We start from the raw sequence: 20,871 nt of genomic DNA, 5'->3' as shown, positions 1-20,871 counted from the left end.
CTGAACCCCAGGACCTAGGAACAGTTCTTACTCTGTCCAGGAGGGAACTAAGGAATGTGAAGTTGGGAGGAGACTACTTGGTCTTGGTGCACAATGATTAGATGCCTAGGGTTTTGTTGGTTTTTTTTTTTTTTAAGTCAGAGTGTGGCTTAGTCTCCAGCTCTGCTACTTGCTCACCACAGGTTTTTGAGCTAGTTGCAATCAGGTGAGAAAGAGATGGTGTTCAATTTTGACACTGGAAGACTTCTGTGTAGCTAAGGTGTATGTTTTTTGCCTTTTATTTAATGGAGAACAGAAACTGCAACACATAGCCTGTGATACAAAGAAAAAAGATTTTTGGGGACATTGTAACTCCCAGAGGTTTCTAGTCATAAGAGCAATCTATTGTTTTATGTGAGATATACTTAGAGCATCCCTTCCTTTGCTCACTTTGTGCTTCAGCTGGGGCTTGTAGTGATCTTCAAAGTGCCTGCTCCTATCTTGCTGCACCTGAATGAGTAGTTCCAGGCCACTTATGATTATGCTACTGAAATAGGGCTGCCCACACCATTGAACCATCTGCTATAGTTGGTTCCATGTGCCATCTGTAGGGTTTTCTGCCTGATGGACTACTAAGGCACTGCAAACATATGCTAATGTTTATAGAAGTTCATTTCTGTATGTTTTCCCTTGTTATTGTCTGAGAATTTCATACATGCATACAATATAATTTGATCACATCTACTCCCATGTCCTGCCCTCTAATTCCTTCCTTGACCACCCCAACCCTGTTCACTTTCAGTATCATATACTTTTTTTTTAAAACCCGCAAAATCCACTTGGTGTTGACTGCATGTGCATGTGTAATACTTATGGTGAGTTTGTGTGTATGACTGCCCTGTTGTCTGGAAAACTCTATATCACTGTAGTCGTCCACTACCTTTGCTCTTATAGTCTTGCACTCAGAGCTTTTGGTGGAAGGAGTGTGACATAGGTGCCCCATTTAAGTCTAAGCACTCTCAGTCTCCTATTCTCTCCATGTTAACCAGTTGTAGGTCTCCATGTTAATCACCATCTATTGTAACAAGAAGCTTCTCTGATGAGGGTTAAGAAATGCCCTAATCTATGGGAATAGAAATAGCTATTTAATATTATGCTCATCTAGCACACTAATAGTGGTAAGTTCTTCCCCAGCATCTACAAACTAGCCAGCCCTGGCCTTTGAATCAATTATTAACACTACCAGGATAGTTTCACCTTGTAGAGAAGGTCTTAAATTCCATCAGAAAGTTGTTGTGCCACACCATAACATTGGTGCGACTGTTGTACCAGTTAGCATACCTTGCCAGGCCACTTGCTATTGGAGCTCACAGTGTTCACAGCTGAGTGAGGTTAATGATTCCTTTCTCCTCTAGTAGCATGCACTACCCAGTTTATGAATGCTAGTCCACAGGCCTGAAGCTTCCACATCAGCAGCAGTTTGATTTCCCCAGGTTCTGTAACTCAGGTGTATGGCATCTTCAACAATGGGGGCAAATTCTGAAGAGTAATCAAGAGTAATGGGGATTGTCTGTAATAGCTGGAATTCCATAGGACCCCACTGGCCTACAACTCAAAAACTGCCTGGCCCTGGGCTTTTATTTGATAACCTAGAGTATCTATAGGAGTCATCTCCCCCCCCCCCAACACACATTATAGGGTAACTCCATTTAAATTCCTTTTATACTTTTATAGGTATAATCTACAATAATAGGCTTCCATATGGTTTATTCAAACATCTTTCATCTTAGTTACCCCTCCTCATACTCCCTCCTCACTTTGTTCTCCCATATCCTACCCCAGGCAAACATTCCTGATCTATTGTTCCTTGTTTCTATTTTGTATCAAATGTGTTCTTCCCTTCAAAGCCTCCCCTGTGACCCCTTACAGTGTCTGAATTTCTATGGGTAAGTGGAAGTCCAGTCCTTGAGAAATTTCATCACAAAACCTTTTCAAGATGTGAAGTTACAGAGGCTTCCTGAGAAACTTAAAAAAAAAACTTTATTTTCTATGAATAAGGCTAATTTCTGGCTTTTACAATCTCATCATGGAGTGGGAGAAGTCTTCAGAACCTGAGAAATATGTGTGTACCAGGACTTTTCCAACTCCAGTGTTTAAAGCCAGGTTTGCAGCCTCCTACCTACGTTCCCAGCATTATGGAGGTGGAGGCAGGAAGATCAGGAATTAAAGGTCATTCTCGGGTATATAGAGGGTTCAGTGAGTTTGAGGGCAGTCTGGGACCCATGACAACTTGTTTCTGGAAAGCTTCTATAGAATAGTATTCAAAATTATCAAGAGCTAAGCATGTAGGGCTGAAGAATTGTGAATTCTAGAAAACCACACTTTTCCTCCATCTCACCATCATGACCTCTCTCCAAGAACAAATGGGAGCTTGATGAGTCACCCAAGTAGAGTGGCACTGAGCTTGCTAACTGGGACAAATGTTATCAGAATAGCAAAAAAAATGTTTGGACTTGGGAGGGGGTTGTTGGCCTGTTTATTTTAGATAGACATGTGTTACTTCTAAAATATTCCGTGTAATCATTTTCTTATTGTCATATTTAAATATATATAATTCAGTCTTAAATGACTGGAACCTCCCTGGAACACCTCGTTTATACTTTCACTATAACACTTTACCACTTTAAGGCTTTTTATTTTCCATATCACAATTTAGAACTCAGTACATGCTACATGTGGACTTGGGAATGAAGCAAACCCATGTCCACATCTTGCTTTAGTACTCAAAAGCTGTGTGACTTTGGGCAACTTAATCTCTCTGGGTCTCCATATCCGCATCTGAAAAGTAAAGACTGTAATAGCCCCTACCCCCTAGGCAGCCATTTGTCAGGACAGAGTAAGAGAATGTTTAAAGCCCTAGAGTGAGTTAGTTCAGGGAGCACAGAAATGATCAATAAATTCGCTGGTGTAGTTTTTATTGTTATTTAAAATAATATATGCATAGGTGACCACTAAGTAATTCTTGTTTGAGTCGAATGTTTGTCTTGAACTAAGGGAATGACTAGTCCCCTTTCCCCTGGGCTGCTGGGTGGACACAGTGAACCACTTAGAGCTGAAAGATGAAAAACAAAAGATGCTGCTTGATTCAGGACAAAAAGAGCATCTCCCCATCATGCAGGCTTCCTCTATCCTTTGAGGCATGACTGCGGCTAGATATGTGTGTGTTAGAGTGTCAAGGCTTTGCTGGCCACCTATTTGAGTTTTGTCTTTGCTAATGTGTGCATCAGGATAAGTTATTTTAATTTCTTATCTGAAGGAACTGGGTCACGCATTTCACACACTCAAAACTGGTGAAATCTGTATCTTGTAAAACCAGATGGCAAAGGAGCTCATGTCCCCAAAACCTTATGGCCCGCCCGGTCAGGGTCTGGTGCAGTGGGGGCAGCAGCTCAGGGCACAGCTGATGGGAGGGATATACTTGACTAGTTTTGTACTCCCCTTAGCATGTCTACATACTAGCACCTACGAACCATGGTTGAGTTGTATGTTCTGTTGTGAGGGTGGGGTAGGGGCGGGAGGGATCCGAGTATGACAAAGTCATTGTCAATGAGCCAGCTAACTGGCTTAGCTTTATTCCTGCTTCCAATACGACAGTGATTGCTTAAGGAAGGGCATCACTCATATGAAATCCTTTTATTAGTATTAAGTATTCCCCCAAACCAACCAAAACACATAAAAAATCATTGGTGCTCTAGGGAGGAGAAGGTGTCACACAGCAAACATATTTTCTGCGGAGAGAGAAGGTCCACAGCCAGCTAAGAGCACAAAGATATTTGATTTTGTTTCCCCAGACCAGTTAATATGTATAACCACAATACTCAAAGAACTAAATTAGTTGGTCAGGTCAGTGACAAAATCAGTCAGAAGCCTTTTGTGGCCAAACAGCTGATGATTGTTCAATCGGTTGTTGTAGACTCATGTAGACAAAGCCTGCAAGCTTGGGGAAGCCAGGCCTCCCCAGGTCAGCCTCGGGCGACAGCCCCCATCCCGCCAGGCCCTGGGGAGTGAGTCCTTCCTGCCCGGCAGCTCCTTTGCTCATGAGCTGGCCCGAGTCACCTCCTCGTACAGCACCTCAGAGGCAGCCCCCTGGGGCAGCTGGGATCCGAAGGCCTGGAGGCAGGTGCCTGCTCCACTACTGCCTAGCTGCGATGCTGCAGGTAAGTCACACACCCCCGCTGTGCCTCGCTTTTTCTCATCTGTCAGCTGGGGCACATTCCCCTGCTCAGCCTGCCAGCCTGCCTCATGGGGATTTGGGAGGAACTCAGGAGGTGACAGTTCTAAAAAGTAGGCCCTTTGCAACCCATAGGGTTCTGTATAACTATGAGGGATTTCCAGTACCTTCTACATTTCTTCCTTAGCATTCTTTGGTAAAGTGAAGAACCCAAGCAAGCAGAGTTGTCCAAGTACTTTGACCTTGACCTTACCTCTAGAAACAGTTGCAGATTGCTTAGGGAAATCTCTCCTATTGGCATCCACCTTCTAGCACCCCATTTGCTTCTTTGCCTGCCTGTCTGCCCCTCTGTCCAGGCTGGGAGGGTGCACCTCCAAATCTCCCACCCAGTGCCTGCCTGTCTGCTACCTAGTGAGACTTTAGAAACTCCATCTCCTGAGAGTGATCTGCTGTGGGCTCCACATCCCATACCAGTCTTTGGCCTCACTCAGGATTCCTGCTCCAGCAGTGGGCAGCTGGAGCACCCTACTAAAGGACAGGCAGTCTAGGGTACTTGTTTTAGTGTTCTGTACCAAGCCTGCCAAAGCAAGCTATTCTATGAATTTAGCTCAGCCTCTCTCTCAATTCTTGTCTAGAAGGAATGACTCGGCATGCCTCCGAGTCCCATTAGTGCTCACAAGAGCAAGGTGATGAATATCAGCCTTGGCAGATTTTATTTGAACCATAGAGCGATTGTTCTGAAACCCAAAATATCAATGGCCACAGGATGTCTGCCCTATCTGCACAGAAAGCTGCAGAAGATGGTCACTGAGCTGAGAGGACCTCCCGAGAGTCTGGCCTTTAATGGAAGCTCGGCTTTAGTACACACAGCTTTGTTCTCTTTATCCTGTGTGCCCTGGCCTGAAAGAACAAGCCGTGCTTTCCAGTCGAGGGCTATTGATTTCTCTCTCCCCCAGAGTCGCAGCACTCCTTAACTGCCTCCTCTTCGGCTGAAACCAGAGGAGTCTTGTCCAACCCCAAGCTCCCAGGGAAACCGAATTATCCAAACCCCAGGAGGCTCCGTCTCCTCTGAATATTGTGCTTTCACCCAGCCCTGCCCAGCTCTCTCTTGGTCCCAGATGCCATGTGAGGAGATTGCTGCTAGCTTGACTGGAATTCCTACTCCCAGCATCACTAATTCTGCGCCAAGACCAGTGCCTTGCCTGTGGAGTGAATGCACAGTGGGCTTTCCTCTTGGAGAGACAGCTCTGCGTTCCCTCTCAGTCCCCGGTCACTGCAACCGGGGGGGGGGGGGCAGAGGGAACCAGAGGTTTCAGGTTCTGCAGAGACAGAAGACACCTGAGGATCATCCCTAGCATGTAAAGCAAACACTGCAGTATCAGCCAGTCCTGAGGCCACCAAAACTAGGTGTTGGGGGTGCTTATACAAGCAAAGACAGCCCTAAGGTAGAAATGACTAACTCAAAGTTCTGTCATTCACTTTTGATGCCATTTATTTTGTGAAGTCCCCAGTGATGGCTTTGGAACACTCTAAGGGTAGGTCCAGTACTGTAAGTGAAGTTTGTAGCCATTTATACAGAGGGACAAGGAAAGACCTCAGCAGGCCAGCACCACCATGGATCTTGCCTAATAAAAAAATGGTATGGCACATTTGGTTATAGTATGACCTGAGGGTTCTGCTCAGGCCTGTCCAATGGGTGTCCCTTCACCTGTGAAAATTCCTTTAGAAGACAAACTATCTTCAATGATTGACTTGTGTCTTGATAATTCCCCTATCTAGTGTAAGTTCCCCAAGGGTAGAGACATTCAGTAATGCTCTCATGATAGGAACAGCTTGGCCCTGAGCACAGCAGCCATAAATATTTGTCAATTGGGACTGGTTGAGTTACCCCTTGGCCTTATCTTCCCACGTAGTCCTCAGGCAGATAGGATTGAGGGACCTCAAAGTCCTAAGAATCTGGAACTTACTTTCAAGTCTACTAAAAAAAAAAGTGCTTTTCCTTGTGGGGTAATAAATAAGCCATGCCAGAGCTCATTAACCTATGGGACAAATAGTTGGGTGCTTTCTGTAGCCTGGTAGGCTGTCTTCCACCGGGGACACTCAGAGGGCAGGGACTGCTGAAGAGCACGTTTGAGGTGCCTTGTACGAAAAAGTGGACCCTTCTCTTTTTCCTTTCCCTTCCTTTCCCCTTCCTCCTCCCTTTTCCTCATCTCTTTCCCCCATCTTGTTCTTTTCCTCCCCCCTCATTTGTTACATTCTCCTTCCTTTCCTCCCACTCTCTCCTCCGGCTCCCTATCTTCCCTGTCCTCTTCCACTCTTTGTCTCCTCCCTATCTCTTCGTCCCTCCCTCGGTACTCTATTTCTCTAGAGGACCACAGGGTAGGTAATTTTTGTTCAAATAAGGCCCCAAACCAGGGACCAATTTCTGCTGGCTTCTATGTCACCACCCACTCAGGTTGGAGAGTCCCTTTGTGTAACTGTTGAGCTGCTAACACCTGATTTTCCCTTTTCGAGGACAGAGAGAAGACCAAGCCTATGGCCCTAGAGGCCACAGGAGGCATTAAGATGCTGTTTCAAGCGGGTAAAGCACAGGCTCACTTCTGGCATAGCCTGTGCTGAGATTTGTGCTATAAATAGGCAGTGACAGCATTGGGCAGCCCAGGCCTTTTGCCTCTCTACTGCTTGGCACCTAAGTAAGGCACCAGTGTCCCAGAATCCCCCAGATACAAGTGGCACTTTATAGTTCCTTGGGTATCAACGTGAAGATTCCAGAAAGGCAGGGCCTGTTGGTGAATGTGGCTAAGTGGGGCTGGGAAAGGGTGTTACAGAGGAAGAACTGGGGTCTTAGTTAAGGAGACTTTCTGCTGGTCCCAGCCCTAGGCTTCCTAGATTAGCCAGTCTTGGGCTCCCACAAAGCTTGTCTGCCAGTGTCCCATACAAGATTTGTGTGACAATTGCTGCTCTGGAAACTTGACTCATTTAATGACCCCTCCATCTGTGCTTTAAAAAAGCCACCAGACCTGGGCTATCCTTCACAAGAGGGGCTATAAGAGTGTACTGTCACCCAGCAGCAATTCTCAGCCACCATTTCCTCCTGGTCACTGAAACCGTTTGTCATTTCCTGTTTTCACCATTTTCCTATGGTTCTAATTGTCAGTGTCAAAAGGCAACAACTGTTTTCTTGGGGCTTATCTTTGGAGCACATTGACTCAGAACAAAGGATGGGAGCCTTGTCTGCAAAACAAAGGAAGCAGCCTCCTCTGGAGGCCTGGAGAGAAGGCCTGGCGCCCTCTGTCAGGGACAGCAGGACCTTGGTAGGAGCAAAGGGCTCCAGGGAAAAGAGCCAGCCCACGAGGACATTCAGAATGGGGGAGGGGGTCCTATGAAACTGGCAGTCAGCACCCAGACAAGCACGGAGCTGTTATGCACTGGCCAGATTTCCCCAGCCACTCTGGACACTCTGAAATATGTGCTTCCCTGGACAAAGACTTCCCAGAACCCTACTGATTTTTGTGAGCCTGACCCCAGGTATGCCGTGCTCTCTTTCATCTGGTAGGCCAAGTAATCTAGGATGCCACCCTTTGGCTGATGCCATGTCCCTGAACACACTCACCCTGTCCATCCTCCCCTTTGCCCTTTCCTGCCCTACTTTGATTTCTGTTGGGTCATACTCTTGGACTCCATCTGCCCCTGCCCCTGCCCCTACCCCAAATGGCTGTGATCCTTGAAAACTAATGAGGCAGCCAGTTAGGGGGAAAATGCAGGTGAGCTTGAATTCACATCAGCGCTATGCAGGTGGAAGTGAATGGAGTACTTGCTAGCCAAGTTGCTGTGGGCAGTCTTTTCATCTCTTTTGAGCCTCACATGTCCCATCAGTAATCTGGGGACTATAGATCTTTCCTGGTATCCTTAGGAAAAACAGGAGTGAAAGAGCCATCTTTAGAAATGGTCACCCACCCAGAGAATCTTCAGCCAGATTCAAATGGAGTGGCCTGGGCTGGTCATGTGACACCCCCCCTCCCCAGACTGCCTCTGGATTATGGCCTGATGACAGGAAACAGTGGGTGTGAAGTGTTCAGGACAATAAGACAGATGCACCCCACCCCAACTCCAGACCCAGTGATTTAGTAGGAAGAGGGCAGCTCTGCTGGGCAGCTGAGAAGGAGCCTCCCTCCCCCAGCACATCCTGACTGCCCATTGCTGGAGGAGGCACGAGTTCCACAGGAAGCAACTTAAGGGCAGGGTAGAAAAGCAAAGCTCAGTCTGGGAAAATCACTTATACTGTGGTCGTCCAGGTGCCATGTGTTTGTCCTCTGTGCATTAGCAGGGACTAAGGCCAAGAGCTGCTGCCAGGCTTGTAAACCAGGCACACTCCCAAGCCCAGGCCTTCTGCCCCACCTATTGCCACGCCAGTCCCGCTCAATGCAGACAAGGGCTTCTGGGAGCACATTGCTGGAGAAATCGGCCCTACACAGGCATCCCATATCCCAAGATCTGATCTTCTGGCATCTGGGGTCATGGGACCAATTAGTGACTTAATGGGGTGTACTTCCTGGCAGCTGCCTTTGATGGTTGGTATAGTGGCAGCAGACTATTTAAGGAGAAAGAGGTGGCAGTGGTAGCAGAGGAGAAGAGAGGATGAGCCCTGACCTGTGGCAAGCCACACCTTCACCCCAGTCACAGCCAGGCCCTGCCAACATGAAGGGCTCAAAGCAAACTGCCATCACTATGTCTGGTCTTCAGGCTGGTTATATTTTTGACCTTGGTCCCATGAGCTGATTCCAGACTCTGTGCGGGGCCTGAGGTCCTGAAGTAGGGCTCTTCCCCCTGAACCCCCAACCCACTTGGAGATGAAGACAGGAAGTTCCTCCCACTCACCACACTACATCAGTTCAGGAGGAAGGGAAGTGGCCAGTGAGTATCTGGCTACCCTTGGTGTGGAATGGTGTGTCCACTGAACCATGTGACCATCCAGGACTATTTGGAACAAGCTTCAGTACCTACTCCATGACAGTCCTGCAGAAGCAGGGCAGTCATCACTACTATTTGGTACGATGTGTTCTCTTCTAGCCCTAGCAGACCCAGCCAGCTCATCAGCAATCCCTTGACTGGAGAATTTGAAGTATTTATCCCTACCATCCATCACTTACCATCCTCCGGATATAGCTACTTTATCTCACGCTTCTAGAGTGGCATGCCCAGTACCTATTAGTGCTTGTGGGTATGGTTTAGCCAAATCAGAGTAGTATAAGACTGTCACCTCCCTCCCTCTACATACTCTGCTTCTAATAATGCAGCCTGATGTTAAATTTGCTCACTACTGACCCATCCTGAGCAGACAGACATCCCAAATGCCTAACTGTTTTTCTGTGCTCTCTCACTGTTGAACTCTGTCTCTCCTGCCCCATCCTATGCTCTTACAGTTTTTTGGTTTCCTTAGCCCCGATGCAGACTCTTTTATGTCTACTCAGGAGGGTGGGGCATGCATGCGAGTGTGTGTTGATGTGTCCGCTCATGCTTTTGCTGCGCTAAAGCCGAGTGCTAAATCCCTCTACAGCAATCCAAGGCTGATGCTTCTTGGTATTTATAATCTAATCTGGCCTTTCCATCTTCTGTTTAGCAAGAGAAGCAGAGATCAGGTCCTATGGCAATGACCCCTAAACAGCGGAATACTTATATCGCCCAGCAGATGACTCAATTTCAAGGTAAGCAGAAAAGATCAGTGTTCCTAAAGGAGTCAGTGAGGTGGAGTGCCGGTTTGTTTCTGACTCTAAAGTTTTTGCATGTGGTGTTAGAGGGACAGGGAGAAGTCTGAAAGTCACATCAGTGGTACCCTGAGTAGAAATCTAACACTGAGAGCAGTTCCCCTGCCTCTAAAGCACTATCCATCCCAATGGGAGGTCTGATCATAATGGTTTCAGTATCATTTTAATTGAAGAGGGTGATTAAACAGAGTCAGACCCCTTAAGTCACCCATTCTGTTGTTGCTCATTGTTATCAGGAGGTAGGGTCTCTCTCTGTAGCCCAGGCTACTCTTATACTCCAGCTGTCATTGTGCCTCAGCCTCCAATGTGTTGGGCTTACAAAAGTACATCACCATTACCCCACTTTCAATGAGATACAAGCCCCTTGGGGCCCTGCCTTGCCCTTCCCCTCCAACACACATGTTCTAATTTATTTCTAATGAGTTTCAGGGCCTTTATGTGGAAGATATGGGGAATGAAAAGGAAATTGGAGATACCCTACCTTATATATTGGTTGTATGTGTATGTGGGGATGTCCTCCCATAGTCTCTACAGATTACTAAGGATTCCTACCCTGCATAACAGCTAGCAATGTCATCCACCATTAGCAGTGGTCAGCAAAACCCAGCTTCTACTTCATGGAGCTTACAGATGCACCAAGGCAGCCTGAGTTAAACAACTCTCCAGGCTAGTGCAATAATATGTAATCTATGGGTCCTGAGGAAGCAGTGCTCAGCACTCGCTGGCTGGCCCTCGCACAGGCGGGCTAAATCTTTATTTTAGCCCCCATGCTACCAAAACATCATTGTTCCTTAATACTTGTGCAAAATATAACGCTCCCTTTGACCTAGTAGCAGCCAAGGTTGTCCCCCTGACCAGACTGGAGTGGCCAATGAGATCAGGCCTGAGTCATCAGAAACAGGACTCAGGGGTCAGCCTTAAGAGGTTGGACTATAACCTAGGTGAAACACTTGCTTCATGCTACAGAAAGGTCCTAGGCATGGTTACAAGTAAAGAGGAAAATCTATTCATAGTGTCAAGCATACACTATATGGGAGATCACACAGGCCAGGACTGATGCTTCCTACTTGATCTAGAGCAAAGTAGACATCCACCGTCGGCCTCAGTTACCACTTCACAGAAATCCCAGGAAATATGACAGTGGGTCATCCCGATAATGAAGAGAAAGTGACCCCCATCCTAAAGCACTGCCGGTCTCTCCACCACGAACGTTCCATGACGTGAGGCTTCCAAGTTTCCAGGCTTTAGAAAGAACCTCACTGCACTTTAGATGACAAATATGTGAGTCCAGATGCTGAGGCTGCTTAGGCTATGGAACTTGGAGGGAACAGAATAGTTCTCTCCCGTGTGTTACATTTCTCAGGTGGAAAAAATAAGTCCTGTCTTTCTTCTCGGGCCCTCCTCCCACCTCTCCCTTCCTTCTACAAAATAGGAACCATCTGTTGAGGGATGGATAGTGCCAGGATAGTAGAGCAAATGTAAACACACTGCCTTCACAGAGCCTCCAATATACATGAAGAAACATGTCAAGTTCAACGTTATCCGTTCCTTGGAGAGCAGTGGTTCTCAACCTGTGTGTCATGACCCCTTTGTGGGTCAAATGATCCTTTTACAGGGATTGAATATCAGATATCCTGCATATCAGATATTTACATTATAATTCACAACAGTATCAAAAATTACAGTTATGAAGTAAAAATGAAAATAATTTTATGGTTGGGGTCAGCACACATGAGGAACTGGATTAAAGGGTCACAGCATTAAGAAGGCTGGGAAGCTCTGGCGTAGAGTGCTCTGAGCATGGGCTGTTCTCAGAAGACCTTAACTTGAGGCTACTGGCAAAGGAATTGGAATAAGGGGAGTTGGGAGGGTCTGGGAGAGAGAGAGAGTCAAGGGTGGGGGTAAAGACTACATTGTGCATGTAGCTCATGCCCAGTGACCACAACCCACGCTCAGGACACCTTTGAAACTAAAATCCCTATGCCTTTTTCCATGCAGCAGTACAAGAACAAGTCATCTCCAAGTGTAGCCAGACCAAGGCGAGACCCCCATCCAACCAGCATATGATGCCACCCAAAACTGAGCTCCTCCAGGACAATCTGATTCCAAGACTATTACCACCCTTAAGTCACAGGGGTGTTTGCTCATCAGCTCTGAAGAAGCAGCAAGTCAACACCGGCCTCCCATTTCCCATCTCGTCAGGCTTGGGTCAGGATCCCCTGAATAGTCTTGGCTCTGTGTGTCCCAAAGCCAAGGCCATGCCCCCAGAAGTGCCCCTGCCCAAGCTCTGTGTTAACCACCTAGGTAGCCAACCCTTTACTCCCCACCAACTCAGCCTCCCGAGTGTGCCAATGATGTCTCTAGTGTTCAGTAATGCAGTCTGGGCAGTGGCAGCTGCAGCTGTAGCCACACCAGTTTCAAAGGAATCACCCCTGAGCCAAGTAGATACTAGCATGCTGCAGCGTTTGAATAGCAGCACCATCCTTTTTGCCAAGGCACCCATAAGTGTACCCCCAACAGCCCTAGCATTTCCATCTCAGCAGGCTGTGGTCCAAGCCAATCAGATAGCCCTAGGAGCCAGGCCTGGCCAGAAGGTGCCTGCGGCTCTGGTTGGCCCCAGATTCAGCTTATTGGGCAATCAGAGCCTTGAGCAGAGCCTTGAGCAGAGCCCAGCACAGGGGCCGGTGCCTGTACTGAGCACCACGCTCCTCCAGCGGAGCATGGCCAGCTGCTCTCCCATGAGTCCCGTTCAGGGACTAGAGCCGCCAAACTATGTAGCTGCTATTGCTGCCACTAGCCAGTCCCCAGGTACATTGATCAGAGCTAGCACATCACCTGAGCCACAGGACAACGTCTTGCCTCAGGCCCAGTCCCCAGTGGATGGACTGATCTCACCATCATCTGCAGGCAGTGAGGTGGATTTCGTGGAAGAACTTTTAGAAGGCTCCAGTGTGGCCCCAGATGAAGACTGGGTGTGCAACTTGAGGCTGATAGATGACATTTTGAAACAGCGTGCTGCTGCCCCAAATGCCACAGCACAGAATGCTGAACAAGTCACCCAGGGTGTCGAGGAGCTATAAATCAAAGCAGGGTGCCCCAGAAAGCCCCATGCTCTCACTCAAAGGAGTTGCCTGAATCTGCAGCCAATGTGAAACTGGCCCCAGACACCCACGCTAGGCTCCTAGTTCCACTCTGAATCCTGTCAACCCTGCCCATCCCTCTATCTACCTGATGAATAAAAAGCTGGTGATTTTTCAAGCTACTTGTACATATTTGAAAATTTTGTAAATGGTTTTCCTAATCATAAATGACAGAAGTATTTATACTTGGTTTTGTGGCTTTGTAAATAAAGTGGCGGCTTTGGTTTCAGTAGAGTTGTGTTTATTATACATTGTTCCAAACATGCAGACTGTGTTGTTCGCTCCAGTGATACCTTGTTAAACCAGGTGGCTGAGTCACTGAGGTTTTCATGCCACAAGAGATGTGGATGTGACCAAGAGGTGTTGTTGTGCAAACTGACAAATGCCAAATAGAAAGCCACTTGGTCATTAATTTCCGCTCCATTACAAACTGTGCTACCCTGTGTGACTATCTCTCGCAAGCCTTTAAGTCTCAGCTAGTTCTTTCCTAATGAGCATTTACAGCAAAAGTCATGGTATGAGTAAGTGTCCCACAGAAACACTCATGGAAGGTCAAGAGCATCCTTTAGAGTTGGTTGGGAGAGGTGCAGAAATAGCCTTTGAGCTGAGCACTGTGTGAGCTAGCCACCTCAAGGAACTAGAGCGTTCCCTTCCCTTTGTCACCTATGGTGACCTTCAGACACAGAGAAAGCCCCAGCTTTAGAAAGCTTTGGTGCACCATCACAGAGTGATGCTTTAAAGTCTGCTTTAAACCATTTGACATTCATTTTGATGTAAACCTCTGTGGTTTGGGGGGGAAAGTCTGTAAACATTAATAGTTGATTTGGGGTTTGTCGTTAATGGTTTCTATTTGCAATTCTCGTCATGTATATTTAAGCGTCAGTTAGAGAAACTCCACAGCCACTGTCCTGTAAACTTTCCTCAGTGTTCAGATCTTGTGTAATCACATTTTAATCGCCACCTTGTATTTTGATTCTACATTTGAAATCTGGCATCTGTTTCAGGCCAGTGCATTTTTGTTGTTGTTGTTGTTGTTGTTGTTGTTGTTGTTGTTATTATTATTTTGTTTTTCCCCCTTTGTTCTGTAATAAACAGCCAGGAGAAAAGCGTCTCTGTGTTCTCATTTCCTTCAGGGAGTCTCTAATCCCCACAAACCCTAGTCATCTATGACTTTGGTGCCCTCAGAAGCTGCTTCTATCCGATGAGTCACAAAAAGGTTGCAACAGAGTCAGTGTGCATGTGTGTATGTGTGTGTGCTTGCATGTGTAGACATGTGCACATGTACACATATGTGTGTGACAGATTTCACAGCATGTGCTGTGGAATGTTTTATAAATGGGGCCCAGAAGCAGGTTAGTTTGACCTCGACCCTTCATCTTACAGAGGCAAAAACAGGGACCAAGCAGCCACTTTGGAAATTCCAGGCTGGGGGCAGAAGTGAAGAGACACACACTCTGAGATCCAGAGACTCCCAACCATCGTCTTTCTACCTTGTGGGAACATATACTTTCTCTCCTTGGCCAGCCCTGCTGCAGCCCTACCCCATGGACTAAGTGTGGCTCCATACAGAATGAGTTCCTGCTTCATCCACGTGAGATGAGGTGGCCCCAGGAAGTGGGGAAGATACTGCAGACAACAAGCCACAGAGGGCCGGATCCAGTTCTTCTTGCAGAGAGGATACCCATACATACACAGAAGTTTGGTAAGAGCTAACCCTAAGATGGCCACATGCCTGGCCCCACTGCTCAAGAAGTAGACCTGTACTTCATAGACAGCCTTCTTAAGAGCCCAGTAGTACATCTAAGCAGCTGTGCACACTTGCAGCATGTCCAAAAGTCTGAAGTCCTTTCCCCTGGTTTGGTCTAACTTGCACCACACCCGACTCTGTTCATTTGGAACTGTGGAGTCAGAAGAATTCAGCAACAGTACAAGGAAAGGCCAAGGTGGCCTCTTCTTTGGGTCCTGGCCACTAATGGAAAGGCCTGACTGATATGTACCTTACTTCCTCTGGAGGAAGAGATTCAGCCTAGAGTCCCAGACCCAGCCCTTTTAAAAGCCTGCTGCCTGCAGCAGTGTGGGATACAGCCCCCACTCCCTTTTCTTCTCCCAATCCAGAACCAACATCTACAGCCAGAGGCTTTGCCCAGGGTAATCAGTTCCCGCTTAGACAGATGCAACAGAGACAGAGACACCTGGGTGACTTACCCTTGGGCCCTCTCCATCATGGCAAGGGCCTTCCAAAGACGTTCACCTGATTGTTGCCTCCTCTGAAGGGGACCCTAATAAGATCTTTGCCTCTCCCATTAGGTTGACAGGACCTAGCAGCAGGTAGCAGGAGTTCATAGATGAAAACTTGTCTTCCTAAAGGAGGTGGGGAGCCAATAGGAGCACAAAGTACACGTGCATGTGCACAAGAACACACACATATAAGCACAAACACACACATACACATACACACACACACACAGAGAGAGAGAGAGAGAGAGAGAGAGAGAGAGAGAGAGAGATAGAGAGAGAGTCCAGCTGAAGCAGCAACTGGAACCCAATGTAAAATACTCTCATAAGATGCCCACACCTAACATTCAATGCAGTGAGTAAGGGCAAAGGTCCCTAGAGATAGAATAGCCTCCTTGGTCAGTAACTGAGTAGAAGACATTCAGAGGAATAGCCCTTATCCAAAACTCCATGGCTTTGTTGGCCGCTGCTCACACTGACCTCTATACTGCCTGTCGAGCATTTCTTTTAGGACCAGGAAAGGGACATGCCCTATTGTCAGCCATTACTCCCTATAAGGATTGTTCTGCCTGAAGCCCTCCATTGTTACAGGCATGGGTCAAAGTCTGGAGGGTACCCACTGAGATTTCCAGGACCTTTTTATTTTATTTTATTTAACAGTTTTGTGAGAATGTCTTTTGTGAGCACTGTGTTTATATCACATCCACCCCTCTATGCCCCCTCTAACTCCTCGCATTTCCCATCCAACTCCCTCTCAAAGTCATAATCTCTAATTTGTATAGTAACATATGTATGTATACAAATACAGCCTATTGAGTTCGTTTGGATTTGCATGTATACACGTGTGTTGAGCCAGTGGTACATGGGTTGTCATAGAAATAGAGACAGTTTCTTTAGTAAGAAAAAAGGGCACCCGAGAATGTAAGTAGGCTAAAGAACTGAATTAAGATCTGGGCCTCAAAATCCCCGATCCCCAGGCATTGGGGCCCTCTGTAAGTCATTTACATGGCATGTGCATTCTTCCACAACTGAACATCATGTCCCTTTCTCATGTATGTTGTCCCTTACACATAGCCCCTTGATCGTAGGTTGTTCCATTCCTCCCCTATCATTGATTTCTTTCATTTATTAATCTAGATGCCTCTTTTGCCTCATGCCCTCTGTCCTGCCACGTCATCAACACATCAAGCAGGCCCCAGCTGTCCATCAGGCAAGCCACACCTAGGGCTCATGGGCCCTCTTGTCCCTCCCTCTCTCTCAAGGAGTCCAAGGGAAACAAAAGTTGGGTGCCAGGAAGCTCATTGATGCCTTGCTGGTTGTGATGAGATTCAAGTGCATTGATAATTGCATATGATTGTCATAGGGTGCTATGAGCTAGTCCTCAGGATCTGCTGGTCCCAACGCTGGATTACATGCCCTGCAAAATCTCCTTCCAACCTCTCCCAAGATGCCTTCTTAGCTTGCCCAAGAACACCAGAGATTACAGCTTTCAGCTCTGCCAGTCCACTGTGATCCAAAAGAAAAGTGGAGCTTGATCCACTGAATTGCTTCCATCTTACATTCCCCGAGGGTCAAACTTTTCAAGTCACCTACCCTGACAAAGTCAAGGCTGAGCAGGGGTGGGCCACAAAACAGAGCAGCTCTCTGGTCACTTTCTGTCACCTGACGCTCCTGCCCTCCCTGCACTCCTAAATCAGTGGCTGCTGCTTCTGAGTGACAGTTGTCCCAGGTCACTCCTTCTTAGAGACGTGTGCTCCCACAGTACTGCTCCTTCTGCTCCCTCTCACCTAGCTTCCAGCCTCTCCCTGGAGGCCTCCTCCCAAGGACACCTGTCCAGCACTGTCTCTTGCTCTTTGCTCCCCTTTCCAAGGAGTGCTTGCTCTCATCTCCCCTTTCCTCCCCTCCCCAACCCAGGCTCCTGCTCAGTTCCTCCCTTAAGTCCTCTTCTCAAAACAGCTTCCTGTACCCATAAAGCCAAGGCAAGCTGCTTACCACTGCCCAGCAGCAGTGGGGAGTGCCCATTCAACGGAGTTATGATGCCTCTTGGCTCCTGGGAGGTTCCCCTTGGACAAGGCAATGGGCTACTCCTTCTCTTAGGTCCCCAAAGAGATGTTGCCCCTTCTACTGCTTGTTCTCAGCTTACTAGGATGCTTTCATTGTCTCCCTATCTTGTGACTTTATCTTTGGAGACTGCACCCAGCATCCCAGCACCGCAGTAGCTGCTCAGTATCTGAGCATCACAGCTGAGAAGGGTGCGGTCCATCTGGTCAGGGCTCTTACTTTCACTTCCCTCATTGATCCCTGGAAAAACTGATGCAGAGCAGTTAGTAGTTTCATTACTTTGATGAAATAGCTGACAAAAACCTTTGAAAAAATGGGGGGAGGTATTCTAGAGGAGATATGGCCCTCTTAAATTTTAAGTGGAAGACGTGGTGATGACAGCATGAGACAGCTGATCACATTGGACATGCATTATGGACATGCATGAAAATGCCATAATGAAACCCATTAGTATGTATAATTAACATATGCTAATAAGAGCTTTTAAATGTTAGTATTTTGAGAATTTCCTACATGAACACGGTATTTTCACCATTTCTACCTCCCCTATACCCCTCCAACTCTTCATATAGCCCTCTTATTCCCTCTCAAATTCTTGACCTCTTCATCGATAATTTTATACACACGTCATCATCATCACCATCTACTGAGTCCATTTAGTGTTGCTCACATGTAGATGTGTTTAGGACTGACCATTTGGAATAGGGTAGCCTTTCAGGGCATTCCATGCTCCTGGAGAAAATTGATTTCCCCTCCTTCAGCAACCACTGACTGCCTGTAGTGCTTCATCTGAGGGTTTTTTGTGAAATTCCTCCCAGCCCCCTTGGCGTGTCAACTAGTATGGTTATTATGCAGGTCTTGTTTCAATAACCATATTATTGAGATTTCATGAATGCACCATTCCTGTTATGTCTAGAAAACACTCGGTAGCATCAAGCATCTTGACTTCCTGGCTCTTAGATTCTTTCTGCCTGTTCTTTCATGATGTTCTCTGAGTCAAAGGTTTAGGGGTTGTGTTGTAGTGCACCAAGTGGAACTGACTATGCCATGGTCACTTATTCTATGCATTTTGACCAATTGTGGGTCTCTGTAATGGTCTTTATCTGCTTCAAAAAGCAGCTTTTTTGAAAAGGTATGAGAACTATACACGTAAGTAGACATAATATCTAGAATTCAGTTAGTTAGAAATGATACTGATTTAGGAAAGTGGCAGTCATAGGTTCTCCTCTAGAGTCCATGACCTGTCCCCTCTCCTGTCACAAGTAGTTGGCCAGGTTTATAGTGCCAGGCATGAATTCCTTGCTATTGAGTGGCCCTTTTGACCTCCTCGGTCACTGCGCACATGCGGAGCACGGACAGTCTTGCAAGTAAAATACTTAACCACATACAATAAAAATAAATATTTCAGAGAAGAAGAAGAGACAGAAATGCCCATAGGAGTCATGCTGCCACACATTCAGGGGAGGCCTTTTCACCACATGCAGAGGTTTGTGTCCTTAACCACGCCCACTCTTCCATGATGTCCTCTGTCTCTAAAGCCATTCTAAATCCTATCAAGCTGACAATTAAGACTTGTAGGATGAAAGACCTTGGGAGCTGCTGGGTTTCTCTCATTAAAGAGCCTGGTCTAGAATCCCACTACCAGCACCAGCACCCCAGTATCACACCTTATGCCCCTCCCCCAATCAAAAGCTCTTCCTTGAGAGAGGCCTGTAGGACAGAAGCTATGCAGTGCTTGACAGTTTCTAAAGAATACCAGAAGTCTGACAACCTTCTTCCACTGCTAAAAGGAGCATGTGTTTCTACCACAAACCACCCCATCATCCCCCTCCAAGCACTGAGGTCAAACCTTGGGAACCTAACAGAAGTCCCCAGGAAGGTGAGCCACTACACTGTCTCCCTCTTCTCTTACAACAGGCTCAGACCACTTGGGAGGGAGATGTGTCCAGGACCTTTTATCGGTCGCTTGTACCCCAGCCATGAAAATCATAGGATTGGAACACATGTTCAAAAGATTCTTATCTTTCCTAGAGTGGGGTCATTCTAATTCAACCCATAAAAGTAGCATCCCTGCATCAGACTTTCAAAAGTAGACGGAAATGATCCCCAACAGGCCATTAATGGATTTTTTCACTTTTTTCTGTGCGTCTTAAGTGAATTTTTCTCCTTGTGTTCCCCATGTTGTCCCCATGTGTAATCATAGGTGCAGACTGCTCCATTGTGATATCTGGGAATCTGGCCCCCACAGTCAACTCATCCCCAGTTTCTCTAAAACTGAAACTCTCTGATCACGAAAGACACGAGGTGCATGGAAGTATGTCTTCCTGGAAATGCAGCATTATCATTTCTGTTCTCTGAGTGGCCTTGTTTTGCAGTTGATAAATCAGTGCCCTAAACACTGAATAATCCAGCCCACAGTCAGCAACAGAAATGTGTGGCCCTTTCGAGATGTCTCCAGATCTCTGGCTGCCCTGAATGCTGCCTGCACAGAGTCCTGCCTCCTTCTGAGTGCCTGTGGCTGCAAAGCTTCTCTGGGGGAAAACTGAGCATTCTTGGCCCAGTGACAGTCTTGGCCTGTAAGAAGTACTGAGAGGACACAGCAAGCATGAATTCAGGCCACAAGCAAAAGACTCAGCCACCCCTGAGCCTCAGGGGACCTGGAAACAGACTGTAAGCCAAGGGGCAACATAGGGCAATCATTAAGCATTGGATATCTGGCGCCAAAGTCCCTGGGCTCAACCCATGGCTCCACTACTTGTTAGCTATTGGATGTTGTACAGTTCAGCAAACCATTTAGCCTGTCAGTGCCTCAGTACCCCTATCTGTCAAATGGAAAAAAGGAAATATTATGTTATAGGGCTTTTGTGAAAAGCAGAAAAACAAATACATTCTTGAAAATTAAAACTAGCCAGGCAAGGGACTGGAGAGATGGCTCAGCAGTTAAGAGCACCAGGGAACCAGGGTTTGGTTCTCAGCAATCATATGCAGTAGTTTATAACCTCCTGAGAATTCAGCTCTGATGCCTTCTTCTGACATCCATGGGCATCAAAACACACAGAAAGACACATGGTATATCTAGAGAGAGACAGAGAGACAGGCAGAGAGGCAAAGATAGACAAAGACAGAGAGACAGACAGAGAAAGAGACACAAAGGGAGACAGAGAGAGAAAATTTTAAACAGCTCTTTAAAAATGAGGACTGAAGATCCTCATTTAGGATAATTCAATGGGTAGAATGCTTGGCCAGCATGGACAAAGCCCTGGGTTCCAACCCAAGTACTGCAGAAATTGGGTGCACTGACTTTTGCGAGTGACTTTTCCTGGGGAAATCAGTCACAAAGTCTACTTATGTCGGCTAGGGAATGAACAATAGACCAACATTACAAGTGTTGAACATTTACCAGTGTTCAACTTGGTAAATCATGGCGTTTATGGGGGTTACTTCCAGGAGCACGGATTAC

The 20,871-nt window shown here is 46.9% G+C and overlaps 1 protein-coding gene across 5 annotated transcripts in view; it reads left to right on the top strand.

Annotated features, from left to right (window-relative positions):
* The window catches only part of Mamld1 (mastermind like domain containing 1), a 121,919-nt gene extending 107,698 nt beyond the window's left edge, over positions 1-14,221 (top strand). For 4 of the 5 annotated variants that reach the window (XM_048457601.3, XM_087902596.1, XM_087902597.1 and 1 more), the window contains 3 exons: positions 3,953-4,196; positions 9,831-9,915; positions 11,974-12,112. In XM_048457601.3, coding sequence (XP_048313558.3) covers positions 3,953-4,196; positions 9,831-9,871 — 285 coding nt within the window. In that variant the 3' untranslated portion in view covers positions 9,872-9,915; positions 11,974-12,112. Of the gene's footprint in view, positions 1-3,952; positions 4,197-9,830; positions 9,916-11,973 lie in introns of all 5 variants that reach the window. The other variant, XM_085684948.2, reaches the window with a different exon arrangement.
* The last annotated feature ends 6,650 nt before the right edge of the window (positions 14,222-20,871 follow it).

Source organism: Myodes glareolus, chromosome X (assembly GCF_982192425.1).
Source record: "Myodes glareolus chromosome X, mMyoGla1.1, whole genome shotgun sequence".
Taxonomy (NCBI): domain Eukaryota; kingdom Metazoa; phylum Chordata; class Mammalia; order Rodentia; family Cricetidae; genus Myodes; species Myodes glareolus.
Note: the sequence above shows the minus strand (reverse complement) of the source record. Positions and strands in the feature narration are given on the sequence as shown.